A 20,511-nucleotide genomic window follows, 5' to 3' on the forward strand; every position below is an offset into this window, starting at 1 on the left:
GAAACAAAGACTTTCTTCTGAAACTCGTCAGTCTATTCTTGTTCTGAGAAATTAAGGCTATTCCATGCGAGAAATTGGCAAGAAACTGAAGATCTCGTACAACGCTGTTTACTACTCCCTTCACAGAACAGCGCAAACTGTCTCTAACCAGAATAGAAAGAGGAGTGGGAGTCCCCGGTGCACAACTGAGCAAGAGGACAAGTACATTAGAGTGTCTAGTTTGAGAAACAGATGCCTCACAAGTCCTCAACTGGCAGCTTCATTAAATAGTACCTGCAAAACACGAGTCTCAACGTCATCAGTGAAGAGGCGACTCCGGGATGCAAGGACTTTTCTAAGTGACCCTAAAATTTTGAACGGTAGTGTGTGTATATATATATACAGTACCAGTCAAAAGTTTGGACACCTACTCATTCAAGGGTTTTTCTTTATTTTTACTATTTTCTACATTGCAGAATAATAGTGAAGAGATCAAAACTATGAAATACCACATATGGAATCATGTAGTAACCAAAAAGTGTTAAACAAATGAAAATATATTTGAGATTCTTCAAAGTAGCCAACCTTTGCCTTGATGACAGCTTTGCACACTCTTGGCATTCTCTCAACCAGCTTCTCCTGGAATGCTTTTCCAACAATCTTGAAGAAGTTCCCACATATGCTGAATTGAATACTTGTTGGCTGCTTTTCCATCTGTCTGCGGTCCAACTCATCCCAAACCATCTCAATTGGGTTGAGGTTGGGTGATTGTGGAGGCCAGGTCATCTGATGTGGCATTAGGATTTTGCTTGTGCTTAGCTATATTCCATTTATTTTTATCCTAAAAAATGACCTAATCCTTGCCCGATGCCAAGCATACCCATAACATTGTGCAGCCACCACCATGCTTGAAAATATGAATAGTGGTACTCAGTGATGTGTTGTGTTTTGTTGGATTTGCCCCAAACATAACACTTTGTTTTCAGGATAGAAAGTTCATTTTTTTGTAACAATTTTTGCAGTTTTACTTTAGTGCTTTATTGCAAACAGGATGGCATATTTTGGAATATTTTTTATTCTGTACAAGCTTCCTTCTTTTCACTCTGTCATTTAGGTTAGTATTGTGGAGTAACTACAATGTTGTTGATCCATCCTCAGTTTTCTCTTATCACAGCCATTAAGTTCTGTAACTATTTCAGTCACCATTGGCCTCATGGTGAAATCTCTGAGCGGTTTCCTTCCTCGCTGGCTACTGAGTTTGGAAGGACGCCTGAATCTTTGTATCGACTGGGTGTATTGATGCACCATCCAAAGTGTAATTAATAACTTCACCACACTCAAAGAGATATTCAATGTCTGCTTTTTTATTGTTACCCATCTACCAATAGGTGCCATTCTTTGCGAAGCATTGGATAACCTCCCTGGTCTTTGTTGTTCAATTTGTGTTTGATAATTATCTACTCGAATGAAGGACCTTACAGATAATTGTATGTGTGGTGTACAGAGATGAGGTAGTCATACAAATATCATGTTAAACACTATTTTTGCACAGTCCATGCAACTTATGTGAGTTAAGCCAATTTTTACTCCTGAACTTATTTAGGCTTGCCATAACAAAGGGGTTTAGTACTTGACTGAAGACATTTCAGCTTTTCATTTTTAATGAATTTGTAAAAATGTCAAAAAACATAATTCCACTTTGACATTATGGGGTATTGTGTGTAAGCCATTTTAAATTCAGGCTGTAACACAAGAAAATGTGGAAAAAGTCAAGGGATGTGAATATTTTCTGAAGGCACTGTAGGTTGAAAATTTCAGTGAAGACACTTGCCAGCTGGTCAGCGCATGCTCTGAGTACACGTCCTGGTATTCTGTCTGGCTCTGCAGCCTTCAAACCACTAATTACAGAAGAATTCAAGACAAATATAAAACCTTGTCTTATATTTCTTTACTTCAGAAAAGAGTTATACATTTAAAAACATAATTCATAAAAAAGCTAATACAAAATTCCTGTACAATAGGGACATTTCAGACCATAATTCAAAAGTGAACATGCTTCCTTCCCTGCTATTTTGCAATGCAACCTATAATGCCACACTGCTTTGAAATAGTTGAAACAAAGGGAATGTATTTAATGCTAGAACAGGCTTTGCCTTACTTTCTTCAGTGACATCACTGACTACAGTCTATGGAAACCCATTCCATCCAATGTCATTCAGACTACTATGAATTTAGGTTTCTATGAAAACAATGTGCAATAAACATCCCAATAAAGAAATGGAATGTAACCATTGCTAGACTACTAAGTGGAAGGAATGTGTCATGGTGAATGAATGTTAGTTTGTTTGACCCCATGTCTAAGTTACCCCAGCAAGAGTCGTTACTAAAAGTAGACTTCTTCAAATGGCCCAAGTCGGCCCTCTAGAGTTGATATGAGGCTGGTACAGCTATGTCTGTGCTACACTAACCTTATCCCCAGGCTAACAGCTAGAGAGAGAGACAGCTGGTGGACAAGACTAGTGCTACAGTATATCCACTTTGTGCAGCTATCATTCACATCAAGTAATTTTTTTAACGCTGACTAAATAAACGAAGGAATCATCCCCCCCACACACACCTTATTCGTAGGTGTTTTTACCACAGTGTAGACTGAGTTCAACAGTCCTTTGAGGAAAACAAACACATGAACAACAGATAAGACGATCCAACTAAGTGGTAATAAAGAAAATGCAGTGAGTGTAGCCATAGTAGTGGACCATTTAAACCACCAGTGGTGCCAGAAGGACCGGGGTAGTGGTGGTGGCTGAGGGTTCGATGCCCGGGACCAGGGGCCTTTCTGGGTCAGGGGGAGGACAGGCCTTGTTGAAGCGGAGGTCCAGGATGTGTTTCTGCAGGTGTCTGATCCAGTCCTCCTGTACTGACTGAGATCCATGGAACACTGCCTCACAGAACCTGAGGGATGGAATAGAACAGAAAGCAAGAGAGAGAAGATTGGTTAATATTAATATACAAACAGACATTCTGTGAAACATTGTGGAACCCGTAGTGCAGAGACCCTCGTACGATGCCAACAATAAATCATACACGTGTGTGACCTCAGGCAATCTGAGTTCAGCGCACATTGAACTATCAGCGTTTTGGCAATCAGCTCACCTGCACTTGAGGGTGTACTCTTTGCCCACTTGTTTGACCAGAGGAGTGGAGGGAGGCCTGGGAACCAGGGAAGGGATGTTTCCTGACCGGGGGGGTTGTTGAGAGCTGCCGTCTCCCTCTGCTCCCTCCGTATGGGCGGTGTGTTTAGGGACCCGCCGCTCAAAACCTGGCAGACAGATTGGAAAGGGGTTTAAAATCCGTCTACCATAGCTCAACGTTGGTTATATCAGAGGGCTTACAGGTAGAAAGTTCTGTAGGGTGTGTGTGTACATGCACGTTTGAGTCAGTTCACATCTCTCACCTCTAGGAGAGCGTATGTGGTTGAAGTCTCCTCTAGCCCCCTGGGACTGCGTATGAGTGACGGTATGATGGTGATATGACGAGTGTCCCGTCTCCCCCTGTGACCTTTGACCTTGAGCTGTCCTGGACGAACCCCCGGCGACCCTGGCCACCTCTCGGCCCGCCCTGCGCCCCAGCCCCGCAGCCCTCTGGGCTCCCGAGGAGAAGGAGCCTGAGTCTGTGGAGGGAGAGTGGGACGGGGCGTTCCTCTGGAAGGGGGAAAGAAATCAAGTGTTGGTGAAATAGTTTTCCCTCTAAGTTGGACAGAATCATCTACATTCACCTGGATTGGTTGTAGAAATAGCATACAGCACACACACAGACTGATGTTAGCAACTACAGAGCACTGTTATTCTATTGGTGTCAACCTGCTGCTTTCCTCTCAACTTAAATCAAGAACTGGTTAGAGAACGTCCACTCATCTAGTCTCCCCAAGCCTCAGCTACTGTTTAGAAAAGCAAGGACGAAACCCAGCCGCTCTCCGAGACTGAGTTGAAGCACTCCTGCCACCCAAATAAGCAGCTGGAAAGTACCTAAATGTCATGCACTTGAGGGGATGTGATTGTCACTTGCTTAATCCAAGATTCGGTGATCAGCCCCACTGCCACAGAGCAATTAGATCCAAACCTAATGGGCGCTATACTTAACCAATAAGGCCAGAGGGGGTGTGGTATATGGCCAATATACCACGGCTAAGGGCTGTTCTTATCCACGATGCAACGCAGAGTGCCTGGACACAGCCCTTAGCCGTGGTATATTGGCCATATACCACAAACCGCCAAGGTGCCTTATTGCTATTATAAACTGGTTACAAATGTAATTAGAACAGTAAAAATAAATGTTTTGTCATACCTGTGGTATATGGTCTGATATACCACGACTATCAGCCAATCAGCATTCAGGGCTGGAACCACCCAGTTTGTAATAGCAGATGTAACACTCACCTTAAACCTGATGTTGAGGTCACCGTCGCGGTACTGGCGGTGGATCTCCGCGGCCTTGCGGGGCTGCCTCTGGATCCAGGCGCTGAGCAACTCGATGGGGGAGGCCTTCACACCCTCTGCCCTCCACTCCTTAACCCCCAGCTGGCGGAGGTGGGCCCGGGCGTGGCTCGCCAGCGCCGTGCGGTTCTCAAAGTCAAAGCCGCACAGCTCGCAGCACGCATCCCCGGCTGGAAGGAGAGAAGAGGACGGGGGGGTTGAATACAGACGTTTGACAGTTGAAGCGTTTCACGTGATAATCGTTTCTATTTCAGCACTAATTACTAGGCAGGTTACCTAGTTGATTTTCTTTTACTAATAATGAAAATCAGTCACCTTTGGAAAGAGCTTCTGCTAAATACAATGGCCATCACAGCTGCAATGGAAAACAGTTGCCTGCCACAAATAACCTGGCTGAGATCCGCTGGTCTTTACTCAGGCGTGAGCACTGTTAGTTTACCAGACTGGGAGGATCCATTCTTATCAGGGGAAGGCTTGTCGTTGAGGGAGTAGTCCAGTGGAGGAGTGAACGTCCTCTTAGAGCCCTGGGGAGCCCACGAAGGCTCCGAGAACCTCCTGTGATTGGCCCAGGCCGGGCCGGCGCTGGAGTGAGTGGATGCTGGCTCCCTCTTGACCTACAACACAACACATCTTTATTGATCCATTTCAACAGGTTTTTAGCCATCACAGCCCCCAATCAGCAGCTGGCCCTAAAGAACTGTCAAAGACTTCAGCCACCCAAGTCATAGACTGTTCTCTCTGCAAGTGGTACCGGAGCACCATGTCTGGGACCAAAAGGCTCCTTAACAGCTTCTACCTCCCAAGCCATAAAACCGCTGAACAGTTAATCAAATGGCTAGCTGGACTATTTACATTGACCCCCTTATGTTATTAATAATCATTTTTTCCACTGACTCTCTTGTACAGGCTTGATGTACACTCACTGGACTCTAACCACACACACACACACACACACACACACACACACACACACACGGACATACCCACACATGCATATTGACGCCACACACACGGACATACACACACACGCACGCATATTGACGCCACACACACGGACATGCATATTGACGCCACACACGGACATACACACACATGTATATTCACGCCACACACACGGACATACACACACACACACACATACACACGCTGCTGTTACTCTGTTCATTATCTATGCATACAGTCACTTTACCCCTACCTACATGAACATATTACCTCTATTAGCTCAACTAACCTTCACCCCCACACATTGACTCAGTACCGGTACCCCTTGTATATAGCCTCGTTGTTATTTTTTTGTGTCGTTACTGACATTAAACAAAAATTCAAAGGGCAGTAAGGCACATTTCCGCATATGACCAAATTCAATGTTTTTGCTTACTGTTTCATACACATCTGTGCTTTTACGAAGAAAAACATTTACATTTACATTTTAATCATTTAGCAGACGCTCTCATCCAGAGCCACTTACAGTAGTGAATGCATACATTTCATACGTTTTTTTTTTTCCGTACTGGCCCCCCGTGGGAATCGAACCCACAACCCTGGCGTTGCAAACACCATGCTCTACCAACTGAGCTACAGGGAAGGCTAAACACATGTAGGTATGAGGATTCTACGTTTAAATGCGTAGCTACATCCATTGTAACAAGAAGATGACCATGGTGGTCATGTCAAAAACAAAAACAGCTGACTCATGGCTCAATGGTTGTGAGTTCTCCCTATCTTGATAGATACAGTTGAAGTCGGAAGTTTACATACACTTAGGTTGGAGGCATTAAAACTCATTTTTCAACCACTCCACAAATTTCTTGTTAACAGACTATAGTTTTGGCAAGTTGGTTAGGATATCTACCTTGTGTATGACAAGTAATTTTTCCAACAATTGTTTACAGACAGATTATTTCACTTACAATTCACCGTATCACAATTCCAGTGGGTCAAAAGTTTACAGACACTAAGTTGACTGTGCCTTTAAACAGCTTGGAAAATTCCAGAAAATGATGTCATGGCTTTAGAAGCTTCTGATTGACTCAAATTATGTCAATTAGCCTATTGGAGGTGTACCTGTAGATGTATTTCAAGGCCTACCTTCAAACTCAGTGCCTCTTTGCTTGACATCATAGGAAAATCAAAAGACATCAGCCAAGGTCTCAGAATTTTTTATTTTTTTAAAAGTCTGCTTCATCCTTGGGAGCAATTTCTAAAACGCCTGAAGGTACCACGGTCATCTGTACAAACAATAGTACGCAACTATAAACACCATGGGACCACGCAGCCGTCATACCGCTCAGGAAGGAGACGTGTTCGGTCTCCTAGAGATGAACATACTTTGGTGCGAAAAGTGCAAATCAATCTCAGAACAACAGCAAAGGACCTTGTGAAGATGCTGGAGGAAACAGGTACAAAAGTATCTATATCCACAGTAAAACGAGTCCTATATCGACATAACCTGAAAGGCCACTCAGCAAGGAAGAAGCCACTGCTCCAAAACCGCCAAAAAAAAGCCAGACTACGGTTTGCAACTGCACATGGAGACAAAGATCATACTTTTTGGAGAAATGTCCTCTGGTCTGATGAAAGAAAAACATAACTGTTTGGCCATAATGACCATCGTTATGTTTGGAGGAAAAAGGAGGAGGCATGCAAGCCGAAGAACACCATCCCAACCGTGAAGCACTGGGGTGGCAGCATCATGTTGTGGGGGTGCTTTGCTGCAGGAGGGACTGGTGCACTTCACAAAATAGATGGCATCATGAGGATGGAAAATTATGTAGATATAGTGAAGCAACATCTCAAGACATCAGTCAGGAAGTTAAAGCTTGGTCACAAATAGGTCTTCCAAATGGAGAACGACCCCAAGCATACTTCCAAAGTTGTGGCAAAATGGCTTAAGAACAACAAAGTCAAGGTATTGGAGTGGCCATCACAAAGCCCTGACCTCAATCCCATAGAAAATGTGTGCGAGCAAGGAGGCCTACAAACCTGACTCGGTTACACCAGCTCTGTCAGGAGGAATGGGCCAAAATTCACCCAACTTATTGTGGGAAGCTTGTGGAAGGCTACCCGAAACGTTTGACCCAAGTTAAACAATTTAAAGGCAATGCTACCAAATACTAATTGAGTGTATGTAAACTTCTGACCCACTGGGAATGTGATGAAAGAAATAAAAGCTGAAATAAATCATTCTCCCTGTATGTATGTATGTATGTATGTATATAAATAAATAACACACACTACCGTTCAAAAGTTTGGGGTCACTTAGAAATGTCCTTGTTTTTGAAAGAAAAGCAATTTTTTTTGTCCATTAAAATAACTTCAAATTGATCAGAAATACAGTGTAGACATTGTTAATATTGTAAATGACTATTGTAGCTGGAAACAGCTGATTTTTTAATGGAATATCTACATAGGTGTACAGAGGCCCATTATCAGCAACCATCACTCCTGTGTTCCAATGGAACGTTGTGTTAGCTAATCCAAGTTTATCATTTTAAAAGGCTAATTTATCATTAGAAAACCATTTTGCAATTATGTTAGCACATCTGAAAACTTTTGTTCTCATTAAAGAAGCAATAAAACTGGCCTTCTTTACACTAGTTGAGTATTTTTTTTTTTTTTTACAACTGCAACCTGGCCAAGATAAAGCAAAGCAGTGCGACAGAAACAACACAGAGTTACATGGAATAAACAAGCGTACAGTCAATAGCACAATAGAAAAAAAAGAAAGTCTATATACAGTGTGTGCAAATGGCATGAGGAGGTATGGCAATAAATAGGCCATAGTAGCAAGTAATTACAATTTAGCAGATTAACACTGGAGTGATAGATGAGCAGATGATAATGTGCAAGTAGAAATACTGGTGTGCAAAAGAGCAGCAAAGTGAATAAAAACAATATGGGGATGAGGTAGGTAGATTGGGTGGGCTATTTACAGATGGACTATGTACAGCTGCAGCGATCGGTTAGCTGGAGTATCTGGAGCATCAGCATTTGTGGGTTTGATTACAGGCTCAAAATGGCCAGAAACAAAGGACTTTCTTCTATTCTTGTTCTGAGAAATGAAGGCAATTCCATGCGAGAAATTGCCAAGAAACTGAAGATATCGTACAATGCTGTGTCCTACTCCCTTCACAGAACAGCGCAAACTGGCTCTAACCAGAATAGAAAGAGGAGTGGGAGGCCCCGGTTCACAACTGAGCAAGAGGACAAGTACATTAGAGTGTCTAGTTTGAGAAACAGATGCCTCACAAGTCCTCAACTGGCAGCTTCATTAAATAGTACCCGCAAAACACCAGTCTCAACATCAACAGTGAAGAGGCGACTCCGGGATGCTGGCCTTCTAGGCAGAGTTGCAAAGAAAAAGCCATATCTCCGTCTAGTGTCTGTGTTCTTTTGCCCATCTTAATCTTTTAGTTTTCTTGGCCAGTCTGAGATATGGCTTTTTCTTTGCAACTCTGCCTAGAAGGCCAGCATCCCTGAGTCGCCTCTTCACTGTTGACGTTGAGACTGGTGTTTTGCGGGTATTAACTGTCCAGAGTCATATTTGCTTGCGACGCACATCATTTTATTATCAGAGCGTGCCAGTGGACTTCTGGTAAGTATGCTTTCGTGAGAAAGTGTTGGGATCAGGTACAACTATGTTTACCTACCCTCAAAATGAATATTTATGAGCAAATTCCCCCCACCCACAACTTCTCACCTCAATGCATTTTTTAAAAATTTGAAGGGGTTGGGCTGAAATTGTGGTTGAGAGTTACCTTTAAACAGTTACCTTTAAACAGAAGTTATGATTCGCCCCTTAGTGCCTTGCTCGAGGGCACAACCGCAGCAGGTAGGTAGCACATGATGAGATATTGACCTGCCCTCCATTGCCAACTGGACTGCACACATACACACACTCACCTGGGTGGCAGTGGCACTGCCCTCCTTCAGCAGGATGTCTCTCAGCAGGTCGATGGGCGACTCGTTGACAGACCACATGACTCCCAGCTGGCGCAGGTGGGAGCGGGCGTGGCAAGACAGGGCCTTGCGGCTGTCAAAGAACTGGCCACAGAATTCACAGGTGATCATGAGCTCCTGGTCTGAACCTGGGGAAGGGAAAGGGAGGGAGGGATTTGTCCCTTGACATGTCTCTGCATTTAGCTATGCTGCTTTGACTGAATGGATGGTCAATGGTCTGAGTGCAGTTATTCAATGCTAAAACAGAAAAGCACAAATAGAAGAGGGAATTTGACACCAAACAAATTAGAAACCACAGAATTTATACCACTTGGTCAAAAAGATAGGACCCACATCTTACCGGACTTGAAGGACTGGCCATTTTTGGCCCACTTCTGAGATCCATTACTGGTGCTGTACCCCCCAAGCGGACTGGAGAACCCCACATCCAGCTCCATCTCCAGGGGCTCCGGCTTGGGATAGACCGGGGCGGAGACCTTCTTGGCCTTGGACCTGGGATTGTGGCTGGAGGCCAAGGGGCTGAGGTGGGCGTTAGCTGGGGATCTAGCTGGAGACCTGGCTGGGGCTGGAGACTGAGAAGGGGTCTTGGTGGTGGTGTTACTGGGTCGTACTGATGCAGCGGCCGCAAGCACGCCGCTGCTGACCAGCTGCTGGACTGTGTCGATGGCCGACGCCTTGCCCAGGAGGTCGGTGACGCCGAGCTGGCGCAGGTGAGAGCGGGAATGGCTCGCTAGGCCTTTGCGGTTCTCAAACTCCTCACCGCACAACACACAGGTGAACTCACCTGTATTTCAAATAATATGTTTTCGATGAATCACTTAAGGTTTTATCATTTACCTTTCTTGTTCTGTTCTTTGAATTGTGACATCCCTTTAAAATGACTTAAACTAAAATGACTACATTTTTCTTAAAATATGACTTAAACTAAATGGATGTACCAATCGCAGATTGCCCCTTTAAAAATAACTTGAAACTCACCCGTGTTGAGCCTATGATCCTGTGGAGCGGTTCCTTCTGATGCGGAGGGCTTGGGCCGTTTGTTGGAGGGAGGCTGGTGAAGGGAGGAGGAGGGGGATCCTTTATGTCTAGCAGGCGATGTGGACGAACCAGAGCCGGAGGGACGTTTGTTAGAGTTAGAAGACATAGAAGGGTTATAGACGTTGAGACCATCACTTGCTATAGGTTGGAGGTCTTCCGCTTCCATGATCTGGTAGAGGAATTCTATTGGTCCTCCTTTCGTCTCGGTGTTTTCGGTGATGCCGAACTGGCGCAAGTGGGCCCGGCAGTGACTGGCCAGGCCTTTGCGGGACTCGTACCAGGCGCCGCACAATTGGCACACATGCACCTCGTCATTGGTGTCCATCGCTGTAGAGGCAGGGAAGGAGCCAGAGACTGGTGTTAGAATGTGCCATGTTATACTTGAGGTTAATAATGTCATTACATAAGAACAGAAATATCTATCTGTATACATGTAATGGTACAACGTTCAATTCCACAAATATAATAGGCCTAATATGTGACTTCCTGATGACAAACATCTAATAACGAAACACTTAAAATATCCACTCCAATCGAAAACACCCAGGCCGAGACTTACCCAGGGTGAGAGGGGCATCCGTCTCCTGCGGTGCCCAGGCAGGCTTGGCCGAGGCCAGGCTCGCTCCCCCTGAGGGCGATGGTGACTTGCCTGCTGTTAAGAACGACGACATGGAAGATTGCCGAGGCTTGGCCAAAACTGTCCCTTTACGAGCTACCTTGGATATATTATTCTGTGGAGTTGTCATTACTTTGGCCCTACCCCCAAGAGGGGACTCCTTCTGGGAGATGAGTGTCCCTGACCCCTTGGGTTTTTTGGGTGAAGAGTAGACGGGTTTGGGTGGGTGCATGGAACCGTCCCTGTCCTGAATCAGCTGGTAGAGTAAGTCGATGGGAGCTCCGCTGTTGTCTGAGACAGCCACGCCGAGCTGACGGAGGTGGAGTCTGGCGTGACTGGAGAGACCCCGCCGCGTCTCGAAGTAGGTCCCGCACACCTCACACATAACCGGGGCCGGGGCTGAGGGACAAGAGAGAGAGGAGGGAGGGAGGAGGAAGGGAAGAAAAGAGAGCGGAGGAAGGGAAGAGAGAGAGGAGGAGGAAGGGAAGGGAAGAGAGAGAGGAGGAAGGGAAGAGAGGAAATGGTACAGAGGAAATAGTAAGCGTGTAAATCCTGAGACATTCTGAATCTGAGGCAAAACTATGCTTCTAATCAAAAATGGTTCCAACTGGCTCAGACTATAATTAATGCACACCTTCTCTTTTCCTCTATTTGTTCTTACCCTCTTCTTTTGTGTTCTCCATGAGTGCGGGTGACTGGATGACTTTGATTCCAGGGTTGAAGATGGAACTAGCCTAGGATGTTGTCTTCTTCTGTACATAAGATAATTGAGAGAGGGGAAATGGATAGAAAACATATGGTGTATGTCTTAGCAGCTCATTGGTTAGAAAGTAACTGAAACAGCATGCTGCATCCAGTCAATTCAGACCACTCTGATTTGGTCATAATGTAAGTTTCCAGTCAGTTCAAACTCGAGGGCTGCCAAACTTCTTGAATGACACTCAGACCAGCAGCTGAGCTGAGCTGAGCTGAGCTGAGTTCCCTTTCAATAGATGTAAACAGAGATAGGAGTTAATTTGCTCAGATTGTAAGCTCGCTAGCTGCCATAACGATTTGATAATACAATTCCACAGCTTGGCTATCAGACTCAACTTAACAAAAAAGAATACGTAAACTGGTAACGTTATTGTAGTTTGTTAGCTAAATGACTGCACTTTGCTAGGTAACGTTAGCTTGCTGGCTAGATAGCAAGTTAGGTTTGTTGAAAACTGGATTTGTCAGAGAAGAGGATACTTCACAATAAGACATGATAGGTAGATAAGAACTGAACTAGTTAAACAGAACAGAACTCACCGAAAATATACAATATTATCCTCTTGAATAATTTAACTCGACAATTTAATCCATGTTCCACCATCAGCGCCTGTGAAGAGTTTACAGCAATCGTTTCCGGGTCAAAATATTTACTCATACAAATTAAAAGTCCTTGTTTTAAATCTATCGATTGAACATTAAAAAAGTATAATATAATGTGATGTCATTCCACAGCAACACTTTTGTGTATACATATTGTAATATCAGAAAGGGTTTTGAATTTAAATTAATCACACAACAAGCTATCTAATTCGATTGACATTTATTTTAACGACTTCTCTGGCGACTTTATTTTGAAAACAAAATCTTTTAAAACGTATAGGGAAAGTTCTTTCTTCCGGATTAGCGGCTTTCACGCCATTGCAGTAAACAGCAACACAAACTCTTTAGTCCTTTCACAAGAAACGTAAGTATGTATTAGATACTTCGACTATCACTACATGCATGTTATGCTTAGTGTATTTTTCAGCTGCTAATATGTCGCTACTTTTGCTGTGGTTGCAAAGAGTTGCAGACAAAAGAAACCGGCTAACAACTAACGTTAGCTAGGCATTGTGGGTCAATCCTCCGTGTACTTGTGGCCTCTGTTTTACTAACTGGTTCTTTGTCCCTTTGAATAGTTTGGTGGGGGATTGGCACCTTGTTAGCCAATTAGCTAGCTAGTTGTAATGTAACTAGCTGCATAGATGGCTACTAAATTAATGCATACAATACGATTGAATTGTTTCATTGTTAAACATGTATATTTAACAATCTTATAGGCATTATATAGTTTCAAGTTTGTCACGTGCTCAATAACAAGAAAAGCATTTCACTGTAAACGTTAGTTCCAAACCCAACAATGTAGTAATCAATATCCCGACACTTGAGTGAAAAGTTACTAATTTAATGACTCAAACAATTATTTGACAAGGACCGTTGAATGTCAACCGAGTATAAAATTTCTTCATTGGGCAAGGTTTAAGGCTACACTGTAAAACCTTTGTTCTCACGCACAGCCTTGAGAACAACTGACTTGCATGTGACTAGGCTTGGTATTGGAAAGTTGATCCTGCAGCATTGTACAGCTAGCTAGGTAGGTAGTACAACACTGCAGTAGAATTAAGATCAGTGTTAAAAAAAAAAAACTGGAGCTTTGAGCATTTTCAATAACTTTTGATTGAATTTTTGTATTACTTTGTATGACTGATTAACTTTTCTTTAAAAGGAGTGCAAGGCTCCTGGCCCACAGCCTACTAGACTCCACCCTATTTGCTTTGGCATATTGAGACGAAGTTCCAAACTGTATTGATTCACTGTTGATTTTCTCCTGGCTGGGTCGTTTGTCTTTTCCAGTGAGCTGTCACTGTCACCACCATGTCTGCTGGAAATGCTAAGATAGGCCAGCCGGCCCCACAGTTCAAAGCCACTGCTGTGGTGGATGGACAGTTCAAAGATATCCAGCTGTCTGACTACATAGGTAAGGACTTTATGATTTTCTCTAAATGACCATTTTATTTGCAGGTCAGTTTACAGGTTACCTTCTAACTAAAAAGTTGCTGAAACATCAATGTTACCATGGTTACTCCATGGATATCAGTCTGAAAGAAGCTGATGTAAAAGGAGGCAGTAGTCTATACAAGCCAGAATGTTGTATACAATTATATTTGAAGTTACTTTACTGGTTGTACTTGCTGTTGGTACTTTTGGTGGTAGGTCCAAATGTAACCGAAAGTTGTCGACCACAGCACGTTTCCTCGCAACCAGCTGGCAGTGTTTTCCTTTTGGCCTGGTTTGGTTAGACTCGGCCGTATTGTGCAAGTGTTTGTCATGCGCGAATTGCGTCAGTTATACAGACCAGTGTACTGAAAGTCGGGTTAATAACACTACTCTGGATATTGTCTAAATTTGAGTACATGAAGGACAAACCGCACAGACAACAGGTAGAGCAAGTTTAAATGTAATTTTATTCAACATTCTGGCTTGAAATGACCATTTACAGACATTTTCACATGTCACAGGCTCTATATACCAATTAATTAGTTTTTACAGCCGGATTAATCAGACTAACTACTAAGCGAAGGGTCTTTATTGTCTTTAACAACCATGCAGAACTACTCATGATGCCAGTTTTAACAAGGCCAGTCAGCCATGTGTGTGCAGGGTACAGAATAGTTAATATTCTGATTGGCTAGAATGTAACAGTCTTATGTCACCTTCCAGGATGCAAGTACATATCTTCAGAAGAATAGGCTATAGAGTAGTGTGTACACTACTGGCACCTGGAGCCAAATCAGCTACTCTGTGTTTTTGCTGTCCCAAGAGACTAGGCCAACATGTACCCAAACACACACTTCTGACTCCTCTCCTGCATGTGTCCCCTCCAGGGAAGTACGTGGTATTCTTCTTCTACCCGCTGGACTTCACTTTCGTGTGCCCCACTGAGATCGTGGCCTTCAGTGACCAGGCCGAGGAGTTCCGCAAGATCGGCTGTGAGGTCATCGGCGCCTCCACAGACTCTCACTTCAGCCACCTGGCCTGGTAAGAACTGGATTAGACTTTTGAGCATTGAGTTTGTCATTTCTGTTGATGTGAACTTTAAAGGCATGGAGACATACAGTAGGGTTGAATATTCCTGCACCTGACAGAACCTCGATCAGAATGGTCAAGAGGCTGACCTATTTCAACTGATAACAAATGTACCTGTGCATTTCTGTCAGTGTAAGATGCTTCCCAGTTGTCCATCTGCCAATTGTAAAATAAAAATATATAAATTAAACGGCCAGAGCATGGGAGTGTACTCAAATGCCTATCTTGTCTCTGCCAGCTGTTCTGCCTAGTGGTGATAAGTGCCATAGCTCTTAGAAGAACTAACGGTCACTGGACTCAATCCAACAATTGGTTTTAGAATCCTATGTAGTTTACATTTGCATGAATTGTTCATTTACTTTGACTATTACTGTGTGAATGTCAGTCTTCAGAATTCTTAATTTGACTTTGTTACTATGTGATGCTCACTACATCCTTAATGAAGTGTAAACAAGGGCTGTATTTGAGTTTGATATGATGACATTGTGCCCTTTCTCTCCCTCCCTATAGGATCAACACCCCCAGGAAGCAGGGTGGTTTGGGACCAATGAACATCCCCCTTGTGGCTGACCTCACCCAGTCTATCTCCAGAGACTACGGAGTGCTGAAGGAGGACCAGGGCATCGCTTACAGGTCAGTTATTTACGACACTGCCGTCAGTAGTGTGTATGTGAAACCTCTGTATACAAGGTGCCATTTGAAGTTTAGTGTTCACTTGCAAGGTTATTGTTAAATGAATGTGTGTATTTTGCATTTGATTCACTTTCATGTTGGGTGACTTTTTGATTTGACTTGTATTGAATATTGATTCAAGCATGTAGTCTCAGATGCCCCATGTGGCCTTCTGACCCTCACTGTTTCCTCTCGCCCTCACTCTTTCTCAGGGGTCTGTTTGTGATTGACGACAAGGGCATCCTGAGGCAGATCACCATCAATGACCTGCCAGTGGGCCGCTCTGTGGACGAGACCCTGCGTCTGGTGCAGGCCTTCCAGCACACAGACAAATACGGAGAGGGTAAGTGATTAGCAGGTTTTACATGTTTTTGCTTCCTAGTTCTTACTTCAAGAACCTGCACAGGGCTCTACAGTGGGACCACTTTACTCGCATATGCTGTAAAATATTTACCTGTGGGACCTAGAATTTTTGTGCCCATATATTTTGACACGCGGGCTCTTTCTAAAAAAAAAAAAAGAATATATATTTTTTTTAATAAAAAGTATGCGTAGGGCCCTGCAGCATCTGGATCTAGTCTTATTGTTATGCACACAGGACACTTCCAACACTTTTTTATTTATTTTATTTTATTTTTTTAGATTTTTTTTTTTGGCTTGAAGTCATTCAGTTAACAGCAAGCTATCATTTCTCTTTACAACACCTAATACCATTTCATTAGTCTCTTTTTTTTAATTATTTTTTTATATATATGGGAGCTCACTTTCAAACATGTGGAATGTGTTTGGAAAACATGGAGTTTTTACCATTGGTTAAGAATTGTTGGAATATTCCATGTCAGTGTGACTCATCCTGGGCTTGTCCCTCTCTTCCTGTGATAGTGTGTCCTGCTGGCTGGAAGCCAGGCAGGGACACCATCGTCCCCGACATCCAGAAGAGCAAGGAGTTCTTCTCCAAACAGTGACAACACAACAGAGCCTCCGGGTGTGTCCAAAATGGCACCCTATATAGTGCATATGGGCCCCGGTCAAAAGTAGTGCACTTATAGTGAATAGGGTGCCATTTCCGACCCACGCTTAGTCTCTCCTAAGATGTCCTAGCACTTACCTTTAGATGGGAAGTCCTCCCTTTAGCTGCAGTCTCTTGATGTCCAACCCACACTTATACATCTTAAGTATTAAAGAATTTGTTAGACTCCCACTCTTCTATCTTGACATTGTTACAAAATCTTATCTGTATGACAAATAAGCTACTGGTGGAAAGTTTATTCTAGTCCCAAGCACTGAAAGTATGTTTTGTTTGTACCCTTTTCTCAAGTGTTAAAAAAAAAAGCATGGAATATTTTGTACTTCAATTATTAACTACTCAGTCTACTATCACAGGACATTAATAACAACAAATGGGAAAATAATGATTTACATGTTGGCAGTGTTTTTGTCTGAAAAATAAAACGAAGTGGATGTTGTTTGTTGTCATGTGTGAAATTTAGTTTTGACCACTAGGTGGAGCTCTATCGCCACTTTGCCAGATTCTCTCCTAAGTCCGTTGACAGATCTGCTTCAACAATGGTAGGTGGTGCTATAATAAAGATTTTGTAAGATTGTGTAATGTGGAGAATTCCCAGCACAGTCTTAATCAGTAGGATGTCCTGCACCCTAGATTGGATTCCTTGAAGCTGGCTGCGTTATAAAAGCGCTGTCAGTCATCAGATGACACCTTGTGTATAAAGTTGATATCAATAAGGCTGTCCTAGTTGGTCTCCAAATAAATGCAGAGAACCTACCACTCTCTGCATCCAGCCTCTACCCTGCCTTCCCTAGATTTGGCTAACTGTTCAGAGGATATGTACTAGGGCCTAGCTCTAGTTAAGATCTGTAATATGGCTGTCTTCCTTTGGATGGAGTTGAATTAAGATACCTTTATTCGCGCTCTGCTGATATCAATGATATGGCCTTCATTTGGTCTACATTAGTCCTACACGTTTCCTGTTTAACTTATTGCCAAGGCTATTTGCTTAGTTTACATTAAACTTTCAATGTTCAAAGACCTGAAAATTACTCCCACGTAGCCTATCAATGTTCAGTTTCCTTTCTCATATCAGCAAAGGACATCGTTTGCTTTGCTGGAAAATTGACCCATGTATTTTTATCTCGACATTAGTTTCGCATAGGGTTGTTTTGGGAACTTGAACGCTGCGGTGGCTGACAAGGGAAACTCCCCCCGTCTTTAAAAGCTTGCCATTGACAAACGTCTCTTCACACGCACGGTATGGTCTAGTAGTAAGGTCTCTCGAAAACGCGCCGCTCTACTGACGGGCAATGTAGGTGGGGGTTCACGGAAATCTTCCCCCTGCTGTGACGTGTAATTCCAAAAAAATACTATATTTGGCAATACGTATGTACGTCAGAGGGCAAACAACACAACGCGGGCACGTCTTGTACGTCAAGCCCCGTTCCTGTGTTGGTTGATTAAAAACAGAAACCGTTCCTGATGGTAATTTACTGGTTAGCGTGGGAAATTTCAATGTAATCATATATCCATGTAAACAACACACCTACTTCTACTCATATAATGTTAACACTAAAGCTTGTCATGAACACTATAGCTGAAATGTAATATAGGCCTAGGCTATATCTAATTCATAGGCCTACAGCATTCGTTGGTTTGAGAAATGTCAATGTAGTTGTGTAGAAAGGATACAATGTAAAATAGGCGATGGTCAATTTTAAGATTTTACTTAAATATATACTGTACAAGTAAAAAAGACAGTGAGGATCAACCTGACTTAAAACAATAACTTATAAATGGAATGCATTTCACAAATGACAGTTCAAATTAATAAAAAAAAAATGTAAACAGGCAAAGCCATAACTAGAGGACACTGTATATAACTTGTTCAGAATGCCCCGAGTGTTATTAGTCTTATTATTGTGCACGCGGTTTCCCATGTCCATCATACCCTGGAAACCAATAAACAATGCAAAAAAAATAACCAACTTTTGAATATTTTCAACATGAAAACACATAAATGGTAGTTCACTCAATTGCTGTCCCAACAGTGCAGTAAGTTCTGGTTGCTTTAACAAAGGAAAAATGTATTCCCTATTATTGTCCAGTGTTTATTTTATAGTCCATCATTTTATAGTTTTCAAAACGACTTGATCTTGGACGTCAACATGAGTTGACAGCCAGAACTGACGTGTGTCATAACTTTATGTTTGAGTTGAGCTACCTGCTCGCGTAGGACGGAAGCTGTGCTGGAGAGCCCGGCGTTGTCTGTCTTCAGAATTTTCACCTTGTCCTCCAGGCGCGAGATGCGCTCCAGCTTGCGCTTCCGGCACTTGGTGGCTGCCAGGCGGTTCCTGAGCCTCTTGCGCTCGGCCTTGATGCGCTCCTGGTTCTCCATGTCGATTGGGGACATGCCGCAAGCTGACTCGTCGTCGCTGCTCTGCATGTCTGGGACGGTCTGGGGCTCCTCTTTCAGCCCCGAATATCGCTGTACGTGTAGGCCTGCTCCGGCTAGCGAGTGCTGGAAGTGGTGGGATGGGTGCGCCGCGGCTTGGTGGTGCTGGTACTGGTGAGGCAGGTAGCTGATGGTGGTGGAGGGGTAGCTGCTGGTTGCTGGTGTGAGGTTAGTGTGAGGGCCACAGCTGTTCAGGGTGGTGTACTCCAGGTGCTCCGGCTGCATGGAGGAACCAAACACGGTGGAGGCCACAGTGCACGTGGAGACTCCACCGGTTCCGATGGACACGTTCGGTGGCGGCATCTGGTTCATCTTGTGGAGGTCGTCCAGAGCTTTAACGAACCCGTCCGCGAAGCCCTCTTGTTCCTCTGTGATTCCCCTACTGTAGAAGTACTGCCCAGGTGTCGGTGTGGTAGTGATGACACCGTTGCTGTTCTGGATGATCAATCGCTCCAGTTCAGGAGAGGCAAGCTTCAGCGAGCCGACTTCTGATGCGCCCCCGATCGGATAGAATTCACTCTCGTTGCGCAGCTGAGCCTTGAGGCTTTGGTTCCGATAGTTCTCGGCGAAGTTCAAGTTCATGTTCTGCTTGAGGAGCTTGTAGTCGTGCAGGGCAGCGCCTGAATGACCATAAGCAGAAAGAAACGAGTCGTCATGATAGAAAGGCTGTTCCATTATTGTGGACATTATTCAAATATTGCTGGAATTCTTCAGTGTAGTAGCTGAATTTATAAGTCCAAAAAAGGGCAAGCCCTCTCGAATGTCTTTTCAGCAACCAAACGTTTCCGCAGAAGGTATATTATAATCAAGCCCAAAGTTATCAATGTAGAACAGAGCAAAACTTCCAAAATAGTGGAACTGTACTGTACCGAGTCAATAGTCGTCGGGTTTTTTTTCTTGACAGTTGTATTCAAACTGATGTCCGGTGACTAATTATTGGATTCCACACAGTCTTTCGTCCCGTTGATATTTCTTTGCGAACTGGAATGTTAGTTGTTTTCTCGCTGGTTTAAACTCGTGTTCTACCAGTGTTCATGCGATACAGGCAATTTATACACTTTATAGTGCAAGAAACGCACCGATTGGCCAGCGCTTGTTCCACGCCCTGAAACGTCAGATGCTCGATGACGTTGTTGCCAGGAACTGCTGAGATAAACAAGACTTGAGAGAGAGGAAAGTGATAGGCTACGTAAATGATTTTATACCTCTATCTAGGTTAAATGGTAGTGTTATTTGCGTCGAACCTCCACTTTCGGATTCATTTTGACTTCATATATTGATGTGGATATAATCTTGAGGGCTATCTTTATAACACCGTAATGAAGGGGGCATTGCCAGTTGGTTATAATATTATATTGATAGTACTCTACATGTATTGATAGGCTACATGTATTTTGTGCCTATTAGG

General features: G+C 43.5%; 3 protein-coding genes across 5 annotated transcripts; 1 reads left to right on the forward strand and 2 right to left on the reverse strand.

The window, feature by feature from the left end:
* Positions 1 to 1,908: 1,908 nt before the first annotated feature.
* Positions 1,909 to 12,653, reverse strand: LOC115178398 (protein Wiz). 2 transcript variants are annotated; one of them, XM_029739573.1, is made up of 11 exons: positions 12,379 to 12,653; positions 11,747 to 11,834; positions 11,029 to 11,484; positions 10,410 to 10,796; positions 9,772 to 10,215; positions 9,375 to 9,559; positions 4,912 to 5,086; positions 4,416 to 4,642; positions 3,434 to 3,680; positions 3,133 to 3,298; positions 1,909 to 2,931 (listed from the first exon to the last, which is right to left on the reverse strand). In XM_029739573.1, exons 2-11 carry the CDS (start codon positions 11,766 to 11,768, stop codon positions 2,739 to 2,741), a joined length of 2,502 nt encoding a protein of 833 aa, XP_029595433.1. In that variant the 5' UTR covers positions 11,769 to 11,834; positions 12,379 to 12,653; the 3' UTR covers positions 1,909 to 2,738. The 2 variants fall into 2 exon arrangements, with proteins under 2 accessions (XP_029595433.1, XP_029595432.1); XM_029739572.1 differs by having other exon boundaries at positions 11,747 to 11,837.
* A 49-nt stretch (positions 12,654 to 12,702) lies between these two features.
* LOC115178400 (peroxiredoxin-1) lies at positions 12,703 to 17,105 on the forward strand. Its single transcript, XM_029739576.1, has 6 exons — positions 12,703 to 12,805; positions 13,735 to 13,858; positions 14,766 to 14,919; positions 15,478 to 15,600; positions 15,852 to 15,982; positions 16,522 to 17,105. The coding sequence occupies exons 2-6, from the start codon at positions 13,756 to 13,758 to the stop codon at positions 16,602 to 16,604; spliced, it is 594 nt and encodes a 197-aa protein (XP_029595436.1). The 5' UTR covers positions 12,703 to 12,805; positions 13,735 to 13,755; the 3' UTR covers positions 16,605 to 17,105.
* A 1,253-nt stretch (positions 17,106 to 18,358) lies between these two features.
* LOC115178399 (transcription factor jun-B) lies at positions 18,359 to 20,150 on the reverse strand. 2 transcript variants are annotated; one of them, XM_029739575.1, is made up of 2 exons: positions 19,973 to 20,150; positions 18,359 to 19,723 (listed from the first exon to the last, which is right to left on the reverse strand). In XM_029739575.1, the coding sequence occupies exon 2, from the start codon at positions 19,683 to 19,685 to the stop codon at positions 18,789 to 18,791; it is 897 nt and encodes a 298-aa protein (XP_029595435.1). In that variant the 5' UTR covers positions 19,686 to 19,723; positions 19,973 to 20,150; the 3' UTR covers positions 18,359 to 18,788. The 2 variants fall into 2 exon arrangements, with proteins under 2 accessions (XP_029595435.1, XP_029595434.1); XM_029739574.1 differs by having other exon boundaries at positions 18,359 to 20,150.
* Between the last annotated feature and the right edge of the window lie 361 nt (positions 20,151 to 20,511).

This window comes from Salmo trutta, chromosome 38, assembly GCF_901001165.1.
Source record: "Salmo trutta chromosome 38, fSalTru1.1, whole genome shotgun sequence".
Taxonomy (NCBI): Eukaryota; Metazoa; Chordata; class Actinopteri; order Salmoniformes; family Salmonidae; genus Salmo; species Salmo trutta.

What these genes read in the sequence shown, in the direction of transcription:
- LOC115178398 (XM_029739573.1), bottom strand. Translation starts at nt 11,768, where the DNA reads ATGGAGAACACAAAAGAAGAGG. An exon ending in GCAGTGCCACTGCCACCCAG is followed by an intron (nt 5,087 to 9,374) that starts GTGAGTGTGTGT and finishes GTTGTGTTGTAG; the next exon opens with GTCAAGAGGGAGCCAGCATC. An exon ending in GAATGGATCCTCCCAGTCTG is followed by an intron (nt 4,643 to 4,911) that starts GTAAACTAACAG and finishes CTCTCCTTCCAG; the next exon opens with CCGGGGATGCGTGCTGCGAG.
- LOC115178400 (XM_029739576.1), top strand. Translation starts at nt 13,756, where the DNA reads ATGTCTGCTGGAAATGCTAAGATAGGCCAGCCGGCCCCACAGTTCAAA. An exon ending in CACTTCAGCCACCTGGCCTG is followed by an intron (nt 14,920 to 15,477) that starts GTAAGAACTGGA and finishes CCCTCCCTATAG; the next exon opens with GATCAACACCCCCAGGAAGC. An exon ending in GACCAGGGCATCGCTTACAG is followed by an intron (nt 15,601 to 15,851) that starts GTCAGTTATTTA and finishes ACTCTTTCTCAG; the next exon opens with GGGTCTGTTTGTGATTGACG.
- LOC115178399 (XM_029739574.1), bottom strand. Translation starts at nt 19,790, where the DNA reads ATGTCCACAATAATGGAACAGCCTTTCTATCATGACGACTCGTTTCTT.